Source organism: Dermochelys coriacea, chromosome 6 (genome assembly GCF_009764565.3).
Source record: "Dermochelys coriacea isolate rDerCor1 chromosome 6, rDerCor1.pri.v4, whole genome shotgun sequence".
Lineage (NCBI taxonomy): Eukaryota > Metazoa > Chordata > Testudines > Dermochelyidae > Dermochelys > Dermochelys coriacea.
In genome coordinates this window covers 65,274,679-65,288,166 of record NC_050073.1, presented here as the reverse complement: position 1 = coordinate 65,288,166, position 13,488 = coordinate 65,274,679, and the positions used below count along the sequence as shown (strand labels likewise).

The 13,488-nt window shown below is 42.0% G+C and overlaps 1 protein-coding gene across 3 annotated transcripts in view; it reads right to left on the bottom strand.

Annotated features, from left to right (window-relative positions):
- Positions 1 to 418: 418 nt before the first annotated feature.
- The window catches only part of LOC119858047 (cytosolic phospholipase A2 epsilon-like), a 61,982-nt gene continuing 48,912 nt past the window's right edge, over positions 419 to 13,488 (bottom strand). The window contains exons 17-21 of one of the 3 annotated variants that reach the window (XM_038407884.2): positions 11,705 to 11,812; positions 9,199 to 9,387; positions 4,334 to 4,500; positions 2,478 to 2,664; positions 419 to 1,223 (exon numbers count right to left, since the gene is read on the bottom strand). In XM_038407884.2, coding sequence (XP_038263812.1) covers positions 991 to 1,223; positions 2,478 to 2,664; positions 4,334 to 4,500; positions 9,199 to 9,387; positions 11,705 to 11,812 — 884 coding nt within the window. In that variant the 3' untranslated portion in view covers positions 419 to 990. The remainder of the gene's footprint in view (positions 1,224 to 2,477; positions 2,665 to 4,333; positions 4,501 to 9,198; positions 9,388 to 11,704; positions 11,813 to 13,488) is intronic. The other 2 variants (XM_038407887.2, XM_038407886.2) reach the window with 2 other exon arrangements.

Here is a 13,488-nt window from a genome sequence, read left to right as displayed (position 1 = left end):
GAGCCTTTGCAACAGAACTTAGGACTGTTTTAAAAAAAAAATTAAGGATGTTCCCACACTCGAAAAGTTTATTAAATTAAAATCAAATTTGCAGGCACATATCCATGATCTGAATTTCAATAACAGACTTAAAAACTAAACCTCTGCTATGTTTCTACAAAATTAATTTCTCCTTAGGAAATGTGTGTGTGTGTGGGGGGGATTGTCTTACTCGAGATGCGCCTAAACTGGAATCCCAAATTCAAACTGTCTAAAAAACTAGGAAAGTTCACATTCAGTTCCAATGCTGAACTCTGGTGCTTGCATCATCTCTACGCCAGACCCTTTGCTGGTTGTGAATACAGAATCAATCATTTGCATTAATAGTTCTGCTAATAGAAGAGGACGTTGTTTTAAAAAAAATCTCATTATTACCACTTAGAATCCAAAAAAACATTTTATTATGCAAAATTTTACTTCATATTTATATATATTTGTATAGAAATCTTAGTATGTTAATTATTTTATTTAAAAATCGATTCTGTTCTCTTTAAAGGTTCTGGACTGGCAGTCCTGGTCGTGGAAGTTCTCTCTTAATTGACAGAATAGATACAACACAAACAATGTTAATGCAAGCTACTTCACATTTCCTTGCCAATCTGCCTCAACTTTGACTTGGAAAGATCACTTCTAGAAGTGACAGCATAGTTCAGCCTCAACATCAATTCAGTACTTGGCCACTCTGCTGAAAGTGTTAACAAGGGAAACACATAAATAAATTATGGAAGAGCTTTCCACTTTGTTTATTCCCATTTCTGACAGGCAGATACTAGTTTTTCCTATTACAGATTGAATGCTATTTTTAGCATTCTTTAGATTTCAATCACTTTCTGTTTCTGTTCCTTTTTTCTTCAGTAATATCAACAGATGGATATTTTTCATTTAACATAATGCTGGACAATCAGTAGAATGCTGGGATCCTTCCCAATGATAGGAGAGAAAGATATATCATCACAGAGGAGTATGAGGTTTGAGACTATTTCTATGTTGTTTTTTCCGTTCCACAGCTATACGCAAGGCCTGAAGAATCAAGTCTTTATTATTCTGGACGTTGTAGTAACTCAGTTTTGCCAGCTTGTCAAAATCTTCCTCTGAATAGCGCAGATTATTTATATTATATGAACCATTGATATCGGCAACATCAATTTCACCTTCTGCCATCTCTGAGGGACTACGTTTCACACCTAGAGGAAAATAGCAATTAGGTTTATTATTGAGACATGATTATAGTCCTAGGCCTTATCAGCCATGTGCACACAATCAGTCACAGACCAGAGATTTCTCTCCAGTGAGATTTTCTTACTGTGAGGATGTTTTATGAGTATATTTAGCTTACTTCACTATAGTGCTGCCTGGATCACCACTCTCAAGACTGGTGGAAATTAGATGCCTGGTGCATCATTCTCTGAGCACCTCCTACAGGCCAGAACATTAGGAGATATTCATAGTGATCTTAGAAAAAGTTGCACATCCACTACCAAATCAGGAGAGGCGTGCGCCTTGATGGCAGTCAGCATAGAGAAAGAGGAATTGGGGAAAAAGAGGAAGGGTGTGTTAAGAGATGAGCGGCAGAACCACATTTATTACAAAGGAGAAACAGTGATTAGAGATATTAATCATTAGGCCTCATGTACTTTGTGACAAGCTACATCTAAACTCTGTAGCAGGATGTCTGGCTTCTGGGGCATTCTGATGTGACAAACTGGAAATTCCATGTCAGCTTCATTTAAGAAATGGAGGTGATTTTAATTTTTAATATAAAAATGATTCATAAATCATTACAGCAGCCCCCATATTGTTCATTTTGATATTAAATTCAATTTATTTGATGCCCTCAAATTTTCCATTTTCAATGTAGGGTAGATTTTTGTATTGATGACGAATAACTTGTATTGTGGAAGATGTCCTAGGGGAAGCAGGAGGTTTTAGAACTTGAGTAGGGAATAGCTGAGGCTTTTGACAAGGCAGTTTGAGATTGTGAGATAAGCACATTAGGTGGAAATGATCAGCAGTCAAGTAGTTAACAAGGTTGACATTTAAAACAGTCAATTTGAGGTTTCAGAGTCAAGAACCCAGTGAAGTGAACAGAAACTGTTCACACCCCTCAGAACTATTTTCTCAAGCTGTCATCACAGGTCTCAGGCTCTGGGGCTATGAAATTGCAGTGTAGATGCCCTAGCCCAAACATCTATACTGCAATTTTATAGCCTAGCAACCTGAACCTTGCAAGTCCAAGTCAGGTGGCATAGGCCAGCCACAGGTGTTTTATTGCAGTGTAGACATACCTGCTCCTCTATAGTGAGGAGTCTAAAAGCAAAGTCTTTTACAAGCATCCAGCCAATATAGGTTCATTATAATTAAATTAAAAGTGGGAATCCAGAGAATGGATAAGCTCATCATGCTGGCTTTAATAAAGTGATTGGCTGCTGCTAACTTACCAGGTGCTTTGTAGTTTCTAAAGGTGTCATTCACGAGTGGGAAAAGAAGCACTACAGGTGTCTCTGGGCCTTCTTTGTCTCCAACTATGTAGCACTCCTTTGGACTTTTTGCTTCTTCTTCATGTGGCACAATTTTGGGGAAAGGGATTCCCTGCTCTGAGAAGTACTTAGAGGCTTTTATCAAAGGCTGGGTAATCGCAGAAGGGAAAACAAAACATCAGAAATTGATGACAAGACTAAGATTAATTTAAGAGATTGATTTCAGTAAGAGTGGAGTAAGTCTTGTGGAGTAAGTCACTAAGCAACACGAATAAAGGTGGTAGCATCTAGCCCACTGTGATCTATAGTTCCCACATCCCGCTTCCTGCCAGAGCTGTGGCTGCATTTCAGGAGCTGGTGAAGTGATCCCTCTGTATAGTTTGCATATCACTTTGAGTTTGTATACCACACTGGAATCTTTCAGGCTGTGAGGCACCATAGGTTGGTATATTATTATGTGGCTGAGTTAAGATTTTTGTGACAAAAGAACTGCATGTTAAGAACCTAATTGTGCAGGATTTACTCATGTGGGTGGTGCTCACTCACAAGTATACTCCTATTGAAGCTCATCACTATAATGGTTACACAGTCAAGCCCTAAAAAGTCAACCACAGTATGACATTGCATCAAATGTAAGTTATTTTTTAAAGCAAGATTTTGAAAAAATAATGCATTTAAGCACTCCTTCAACCACACCTACAATGTACAATGAATGGGGAGAAATAGGTGCCTGAGAATGATAGCCCCTCAACTAGCTTTTGTGGATATCTAAATAAGCCAATAGCGGATGCTGATGAAAGGTTTTTTTTTCCTGAGCCTTGTCTCTCTGAGGTTTATGCATCTAAGTCCAGGCTGGAGCGAGGAACCTCTCTCTACTTGGGATCCAAAGCTGTGAACCCTCTCCTGGAGTCAGGCGTCTAAGCCAGTCCTTGCCAGAAAGGCAGGAACACATGCTTAACTCCTAGTGAAAATGCTGGGAGGAAGAGAAGCAGCAGCCTCTCTTCTAACTTTTAACCGAATGGTTAGGGCATTCATCCAGGATGTGGGAGACCCCAGTTCAATTCCCCCCTCTGCCTAATGTAGAGAAGGGATTTGAAAATGGGTTTCCTACTGGGCTCAAGGATATAGGGGAGGCTGCCTCCTCCCCATCCCTCCAACCGAAATTAGACATGCTTTGAGAATGCCTATCTGCTGCTCACCTTACCTGATCACTGTCGTTACAGTGCGTATGGTAACACCCATAGTTTCATGTTCTCCGTGTATATAAAAGCTCCCCACTGTATGCATCCGATGAAGTGAGCTGAAGCTCATGAATGCTTATGCTCAAATAAATTTGTTAGTCTCTAAGGTGCCACAAGTCCTCCTTTTCTTATAGCAACCCATAGTTTCTCCTGGTTTGAGGATCCCGTTGAGGCTTGGACATGAGATAGGTGTCCGGCTGTCTAGTTGAGGCAGCAGTGCACATACCCAGTGGCAGAAACTTAGGCTCCTAGGAGACTTTTACAGAAATAATGTAGGTGTTTTAGGTGCCTGCAGGGTTAGGTGGTTTTGAGGCTCTCATTGGTGCCTAAATTTTGGACTTAGGTGTCTAAAGTCAGAGTTAGACACCTAAGTCCTTTTGTGGATGTGGGCCTAGGTAGTGTTTTTTATACAGAGCACACAGTCCAGTGATTCTGAAACAAGGATTCACACCACTGGCAGTACAAGTTTATTCCCGTTAGAAACAACTTTCTCTTTAAGTGTTTGGAAATAGAGAGTTAACAATTCTGGCAGCTGAAAGAGGGGATATTACTGAAGAAAAAGGCAAAAAGTCTGACCGCTATCTGTGATCCTGAACTGTAGTTGAAATGCAGGATGAGGTCCACTTTCCTCTCAGGCCTCATAAGCGGTGGATAACTGGTTTCGAAGGCAAATGCAGTATCTATCAGAGTGAGGTGATCTGTCGCTCCTGTCAGCTGGTTGGGGTGACAGTCAAGCTCACAGTCTACCAGAAAAATATTTCTTGTCAAGAGTGTGCATCACTGCAAGGGTAGGTGTTCTACTACTCTGAGGACAATAAAGAGTTAGAGAGAGGAAAGAGAATTCAACTCCCTTTTTGACCCCAGACACAGTTTTGTATAACAGTCTTTTTGTTCTTCATGTCTGGGTTTCCTCATTCTGCCGTTTGCATTATTGATCTGCAGCAACCACCCTTTTGGGCAGCATAAAGCAATTCTTTCTGTCTGCTTTCTACAGACAAAGGGGCTCTAGGTTGGAACACACAATACCAGAGTTCAATTCCCTGCTCTGCCACAGACTTCCTGTATGACCTTGGCCACGTCTCTTGGTCTCTCTCTGTCTCAGTTCTTCATATGAAAAATTAGGATAATAATACTTTCCTACTTCATGGGGATAAAGACTGGGAGGTGTCTAGATACTATGGTAATGAGGTCATATAAGTATCAAAGATAGATATATATTCATATGTACATTTGGAGCAACTATACAGTTTTCTTTTTCCTTTCACTGGTATATGAAATATTACTGGTTTAAGAAGAATTCTTTATATTTATAACGGGGAATACCGCCAGAGCCAGTAATATCTTACCTACCAGTAAAAAAGGGAAAGAGACAACTTTTTAACTGCAACTACTGCATATACTGTATAATTACCCACACACACACACACCACTTGTGATAAATTTACTCCAGAGGGCATTCTGTGACAAAAAAATTAAAAATACTGCAAGTTTGATTTGTCAATAAATAAATGCAGAGGCTCCAGCATGGCAGTGGGGAGCACAGGCCACTGGCTGCACAAAGGTGGGAGATCACACTTCAGCCCCCCCACCCCGGGACACGGACTCAGTGATGAGGCTGCACCTGACCCTGACACAGCACAAGGCCTGGGCCGGCCCCAGAAACACCCTGGGGCCCTGCCCCTCTGCATCAGGTGCACCATGTGTGGGGCAGGCAGACTCAACCAGGCAGGATCCAAGTGTGAAGGGGCTCAGTGTGGGGGGATCCAGATTTGGGATGAAAGGGTTCTGTGTGGGACAATCTGGTGCAGGCAGTTCAGTGGAGGGTGGGGGTCTAGGTGTTGTGGGATCTGGATGGACAGAGGCTCGTTGAGGGGGTTCCAGGTGCAGGAGCAATGGGATTCTATAGGGGGGTTCTAGATGAAGGTGACTGGGGCTCAGCAGAGGGATCTGGGTGCAGCTAGTTGGGGGTTAGTAGTGTGGGTGTCTGGATGTGGGGGCTCAGGGTGGTGTGGGGAGGTGGGGCTCATCAGGGTGGGGGTTTGAATGCAGGGAGCTCAGTGGGGTGTGGTCTGGGATGCAGTTTGGGTGCAGGGGGGCTCCAGATGCAGGGGTTGAGGGTCGGATATGTAATGTTAGAGGGATTCTGGGTGTATGAGGTGAGGCCTGGCAGGGCGTCTGGGTATGCACGGGGGTTGGGAGGATGGGAGAGCAGCTCCCCATATAGTGGCCCCTCCCCACACAGCTGAGGAGTGATGGGGGCAAGAAGCAGGGGAGGATGCTGAGCTTCCTGCAGCTTGGGGAGGTTTCTGAGGAGGGATCTGACACAGCCCCAGTCACTCCTTGCAGGGGAAGAGGAAGAGGAAGTCCCATCCTCTCCTGCCTCCAGAGACTAGCAGCTGATCCCAGCTCAGGGTAGGAGCCACTGGCTGGGTTGTCCCCAGCTCTGCAGTGATTTACCTCTCTGCCGGCTGCTCTGGGTGCCTGAAATGATGTACCTGCACTGCTAGGGAGTGGTGTGTGACTGTTCTTGCAGCTTCCCTTTGCGTCCCTGTTAGAAAGTTATTTTTCTCCGGGGAAGCAAAGAAATCTGCGGGGGACATGAATTCTGCACATGTAAAGTGGTACAGAATTCCCCCAGAAATATAAATTGAAAAGCCATGTGACAAAGGAATTATTTCGCTACCAGCACTCCCAGCTATCTTCAAGACACCACCGATTTCCTGAGGAAACTACAGTCCATTGGTGATCTTCCTAAAAACACCATCCTAGCCACTATGGATGTAGAAGCCCTCTACACCAACATTCCACACAAAGATGGACTACAAGCCGTCAGGAACAGTATCCCCGATACTGTCACGGCTAACCTGGTGGCAGAACTTTGTGACTTTGTCCTGACCCATAACTATTTCACATTTGGTGACAATGTATACCTTCAAATCAGCGGCACTGCGATGGGTACCTGCATGGCCCCACAGTATGCCAACATTTTTATGGCTGACTTAGAACAACGCTTCCTCAGCTCTCGTCCCCTAATGCCCCTACTCTACTTGCGCTACATTGATGACATCTTCATCATCTGGACCCATGGAAAAGAAGCCCTGGAGGAATTCCACCATGATTTCAACAATTTCCATCCCACCATCAACCTCAGCCTGGACCAGTCCACACAAGAGATCCACTTCCTGGACACTACGGTGCTAATAAGCGATGGTCACATAAACACCACCCTATATCGGAAACCTACTGACCGCTATTCCTACCTACATGCCTCTAGCTTTCATCCAGATCATACCACTCGATCCATTGTCTACAGCCAAGCGCTACGATATAACCGCATTTGCTCCAACCCCTCAGACAGAGACAAACACCTACAAGATCTCTATCATGCATTCCTACAACTACAATACCCACCTGCTGAAGTGAAGAAACAGATTGACAGAGCCAGAAGAGTACCCAGAAGTCACCTACTACAGGACAGGCCCAACAAAGAAAACAACAGAACGCCACTAGCCATCACCTTCAGCCCCCAACTAAAACCTCTCCAACGCATCATCAAGGATCTACAACCTATCCTGAAGGACGAGCCATCGCTCTCTCAGATCTTGGGAGACAGACCAGTCCTTGCTTACAGACAGCCCCCCGATCTGAAGCAAATACTCACCAGCAACCACACACCACACAACAGAACCACTAACCCAGGAACCTATCCTTGCAACAAAGCCCGTTGCCAACTCTGTCCACATATCTATTCAGGGGATACCATCATAGGGCCTAATCACATCAGCCACACTATCAGAGGCTCGTTCACCTGCGCATCTACCAATGTGATATATGCCATCATGTGCCAGCAATGCCCCTCTGCCATGTACATTGGCCAAACTGGACAGTCTCTACGTAAAAGAATGAATGGACACAAATCAGACGTCAAGAATTATAACATTTAAAAACCAGTTGGAGAACACTTCAATCTCTCTGGTCACTCGATCACAGACCTAAGAGTGGCTATACTTCAACAAAAAAGCTTCAAAAACAGACTCCAAGGAGAGACTGCTGAATTGGAATTAATTTGCAAACTGGATACAATTAACTTAGGCTTGAATAGAGACTGGGAATGGATGAGTCATTACACAAAGTAAAACTATTTCCCCATGGTATTTCTCCTTCCCACCCCACCCCCCACTGTTCCTCTGATATTCTTGTTAACTGCTGGAATTAGCCTACCTGCTTGTCACCATGAAAGGTTTTCCTCCTTCCCCCCCCTGCTGTTGGTGATGGCTTATCTTAAGTGATCACTCTCCTTACAGTGTGTATGATAAACCCATTGTTTCATGTTCTCTGTGTGTGTGTATATAAATCTCTCCTCTGTTTTTTCCACCAAATGCATCCGATGAAGTGAGCTGTAGCTCACGAAAGCTTATGCTCTAATAAATTTGTTAGTCTCTAAGGTGCCACAAGTACTCCTTTTCTTTTTGCGAATACAGACTAACACGGCTGCTACTCTGAAACCTATCATGTATCTTTAACTGCCTTGTCTGCCCTCTGGCCACTAATCCATCCCCCTGGGACTTATTGTAACATTCCAAACCCCTGAGAAGCTTAAATCAACCTACAAAATAAATATTTTCTCTTCCTCTAAATGTGGATTTTCCCCAAAAATTATACTTGCCCAAGGCCCCAGGTGGGCAAGATTCAGTCATGCACAAAGAACAGCCTTTCTATATGTAAAACTGTCACAAGCTAAAAACAGGATCTTTATATCATTGGGAAGGGGAGATTCGCAGCAGAAAACTGCATTTGCTTCTAGCCCTGCAGGACTGTGAGCTATCTTACTGAAAGTCATGATATATTTAGGTATAGAAAAGTTTGAATGTCCTTTCTAGAGGCTTTTATGGCTTTCTCCAAGTCCTGCATAGTTAGACTCATGGTAACTAAGATCTCTGACATTTGAAACAGAGGGTGCAAAAAATAATCCAAATGCACTTTTGAAAGCCCTTGAGAACATTCCTAGAGCAAATGTTCTGTGACATACACGTCATAGACAGAATATATGATACTGGGTTGTGGTATAAAGGTTTCCTAGGCATTTGTTTGGGAGGCAGAGACTTCAGCCTCCTCAATGTCTTGACAATCCTTTGCACATTTGGGGCATATCTGGAATATAAACAACAAAATAATAGCCTGCATAACTTACTCACGACTTTGGCACTCATGGGTAATGGGTGTATCCAAACTTATACCCTTAAAGCCTTCATATATCATATCATATCATATAATAACACACCACACCACCATGTATTACTAGCTAGGATTTCTCACAAAGTAACAGAACCATTTGAGTCGCTTCATTCACTTCCACTAAGGACCACAGATATCCACACTAAATTCCAGACCCCAACCCAATCTTTAAAAATGCAGCTTCAAATAGGAAGTTATCACCATACCTTTCCATCTAGAAAACTCATTCTCCAAGTAGTTATTGTGCATCTGGCAACCCTTTAGAAAATTGTGGATTTCTGAAACTGCTGGCCGCAACATAAAAACATCTCGAAAAACAGTTGAAAGGCTATCTGGGGGGGAGACCACCCGAGTATTTAACTCGCTTGGCCTCGTAGGTAGAACAGGTTCTTCATCTGCAGAAAAAATGATAAAAGTTTTGTATATCTGAATTCATTTTGGGGATAGTCATCTATAATAATAAATTATTATAGGATATGTTTGGCTTCATTTCAACTTCCTTCTCTCCTAACATCCAGGCTCTCCACAGAACTAGTTGCTTATCTGTCTAACCTTTCCATAATCTGCCTCCTCTTCTCAGTCAGCACTACAAAAAGCCTTGCCCATGCTATAGTTCTCTCTAACCTGGTATACTATAACTTCCTTCCCTCTGCCCCGACCTTATCCCAGCCAACATTTTGCACCTAAAATAATTTTCGTCTCCTGTATCCTTGCCATGTCCCTCTCTCACACACACATCCCTTTACTAACTTCCTGTCTCTCCAACAAATTCAATCTCTTTATTCTTGTTCTAACACCAGTGCCTTGTATAACGGTACTAAAACCTCCTTATCCCTACTGGAAATGCCTCTCCTGATGCATCCCAAAACCGCATTAGCTTTTTTCACAGCCATATCACATTGGCAGCTCATAGTCATCCTATGATCAACCAATACTCCAAGGTCCTTCTCCTCTTCCGTTACTTCTAATTGATGCGTCCCCAACTTATAACTAAAATTCTTATTATTAATCCCTAAATGCATAACCTTACACTTCTCACTATTAAATTTCATCCTATTACTATTACTCCAGTTTACAAGGTCATCCAGATACTCCTGTATAATATCCCGATCCTTCTCTGAATTGGCAATATCTCCCAGCTTTGTATCATCTGCAAACTTTATTAGCACACTCCCACTTTTTGTGCCAAGGTCAGTAATAAAAAGATTAAATAAAATTGGTCCCAAAACCGATCCCTGAGGAACTCCACTGGTAACCTCCCTCCAACCTGACAGTTCGCCTTTCAGTAGGACCCGTTGCAGTCTCCCCTTTAACCAATTCCTTATCCACCTTTTGATGTTCATATTGATCCCCATCTTCTCCAATTTAACTAATAATTCCCCATGTGGCACGGTATCAAATGCCTTGCTGAAATCTAGGTAAATTAGATCCACTGCATTTCCTTTATCTAAAAAAATCTGTTACTTTTTCAAAAAAGGAGATTAGGTTGGTTTGGCACGATCTACCTTTTGTAAAACCATGTTGTATTTTGTCCCATTTACCATTGACTTCAATGTCATTAACTAATTTCTCCTTCAAAATTTTTTCCAGGACCTTGCATACTACAGATGTCAAACTAACTGGCCTGTAGTTACCCGGATCACTTTTTTTTCCTTTCTTTAAAAATAGGAACTATATTAGCAATTCTCCAATCATTCGGTACTACTCCTGAGTTTACAGATTCATTAAAAATTCTTGCTAATGGGCTTGCAATTTCAGGTGCCAATTCCTTTAATATTCTTGGATGAAGATTATCTGGGCCCCCCGATTTAGTCCCATTAAGCTGTTTCAGTTTTGCTTCTACCTCAGCTATGGTAATATCTACCTCCATATCCTCATTCCCATTTGTCATGCTACCATTATCCCCAAGATCCTCTTTAGCCTTATTAAAGACTGAGGCAAAGTATTTGTTTAGATATGGGGCCATGCCTAGATTATCTTTAACCTCCACTCCATCCTCAGTGTTTAGCGGCCCCACTTCTTCTTTCTTAGTTTTCTTCTTATTTATATGGCTATAGAACCTTTTACTCTTGGTTTCAATTCCCTTTGCAAGGTCCAACTCTACTCAACTTTTAGCCTGTCTCACTTTATCCCTACATGTTCTGACCTCAATTAGGTAGCTTTCCTTGCTGATCCCTCCCATCTTCCACTCCCTGTATGCTTTCTGCTTCTTCTTAATCACCTCTCTAAGATGCTTGCTCATCCAGCTTGGTCTACAACTCCTTCCTATGAATTTTTTCCCCTTTCTTGGGATACAGGCTTCCGATAGCTTCTGCAGCTTTGATTTAAAGTAATCCCAGGCCTCCCCTACTTTTAGATCCATAAGTTCTTCAGTCCAATCCACTTCCCTAACTAATTTCCTTAATTTTTGAAAGTCAGCCCTTTTGAAGTCAAAAACTCTAGTTGCAGATTTATTTTTTGTTAATCCTTCCATTTAGTTTGAACTGAATTAGCTCATGATCACTTGAGCCAATTCATCAATTCCAATTCTCATTTGCATCCTTGGTAGATCTCATCAATTCTGCTTCTCAATCAACCAAAATGATTGCTGCATGGCAACACAAGACATGGCTTTCCACTTCATGCATTAGATAATAAATAAATTAGTAAAGTAATTAAATAAAATAACCCTAAGAAAAAGTAAAGCAAAAATGCAGTGTAAAAATAACTAACCAATGTCAATAACTCTGTCTTGGGTCCATTTGTGCCAGAACTCTTCTGACTCAAAGGAGATATACCAGGCATCCATAAGGTTCAAGGAAAATACACTACTCCAGATCCCTGGGACATGAAAGAAATTTGACAGAGAATAAACTGTGACTTCAAAGCATTTTATTTTAAAATTGCTTTCCATCCTTACCAGTGAACTGTATTCAATTGCTTTCTGTTAGGAGAGTTCCATATAAAAAAAGCAGCATCTCTCTCTCTCTCTCTCTCTCTCTCTCTCTCTGCATGCTCATATGTATAATAAATATAAAGAGCACCATCTACTGGCATAGGCTACATAATGTTTTTCATAAATTTGTAGGTTCACTATATTTGTTGTTGTCACACTGCAAATAGCTTCTTTATTAAAAAGATCATCAGACTTTTGCATTTTCTTTCAAGACTGGTTCTTGCAGACTCAAATACTTGACTCATTTGGATTGCACTTCGGCTGTAGATATGCAATCCAGGTTGGAAGCTTACTTTAAAAAAAAAAACAACAACAACAGTTCAGATTCCCAACTAATCACATACCTCCAGGAACTGGGATTTAAGAAAAATATCAAATATTGTACGACTTGGGTGGGGCTGGGGAAGGGAAATCACATGAATTGGCAACAATGCAAATACTACATTTCCTGAAGATTTGAAATGTTGGCCAGTTTGGGGGATTTGAATGAGGGACAGGAATAGCTGGGTCTGAGCAGTTGGGAGATTACATGTACACCAACCTGTAATTACAAAGAGCACTCCCAAGAGCATTCCAGCCAATCACTGAATGTAGTTAGGGGTCCCATGACCTTTGTTAGTTAGCATCCACTCTTTCCTGAGTGTGGGCAGTGTAAAGGCAGTTTGGTGCTGTCACTGAAATCCTTTGTGAGTTGCTGTTGTGAAAGGTCCATACAGGCAAATAGTCACAACATTGCTAATTTAATAATAGGAACCTGAAACCCCCTTTACATAAATCCTTTTTAGTTACAGCAATCAGGGTGAGAAGCAGAAAGAGTAAGCCAGGGGCTTTCTTTTTCTATAGCTGTGTGCAGTGCTTATGCAAAAGGAAGGGAAGGAAATATTAGATTCTATTTACAATACAGAATTAAAATATTGAGGCATCTGGTTACAACCCAGTTGTGCCCTCATAATATTATAACATAGTTTGATGAAGCTGTACAGACATTACTGTGTTGTAGCCCTATAACGCCCTGAAAAAAACACAGCCCTGAGCTACATAAGTTTCACAGAAGCATCGGTGTGGACAGCGCTATGTCAGTGGCAGAGCATCTCCCACCGACATAGCTACCGCCACTCATTGTGGGTGGTTTAATTATGTTGATGGGAGAGCTCTCTCCTGCTGGCGTAGAGCGGCTACACGGAAAATCTTACAGCATTGGTACAGCTGTGCTGCTGTAAACTCTCTAGTGCAGCCATGGCATGAGTTAGTTTCCCAGATGTGAAGAAGAGCTCTGTGTAAGCTGGAAAGCTTATTTCCTTCACCAAGAGAAGTTGGTCCGATGAAAGATATTACCTCACATACCTTGACTCTGTAATATCCTGGGACTGATACAGCTACAACAACACTACATATACATATGCGGTAGATGTTATTTATTATACATTTTAACTGAAATTCAAGTCTGTCTCAGTGACGGTAATATTGCTAACCAGCCATAAATTGGCAGCCTCTTCCTTCTGCTTCATCCACTCCACATCTCTTTTTAAAACTCATCTGAAAAACTACCTGCTGTTTCATT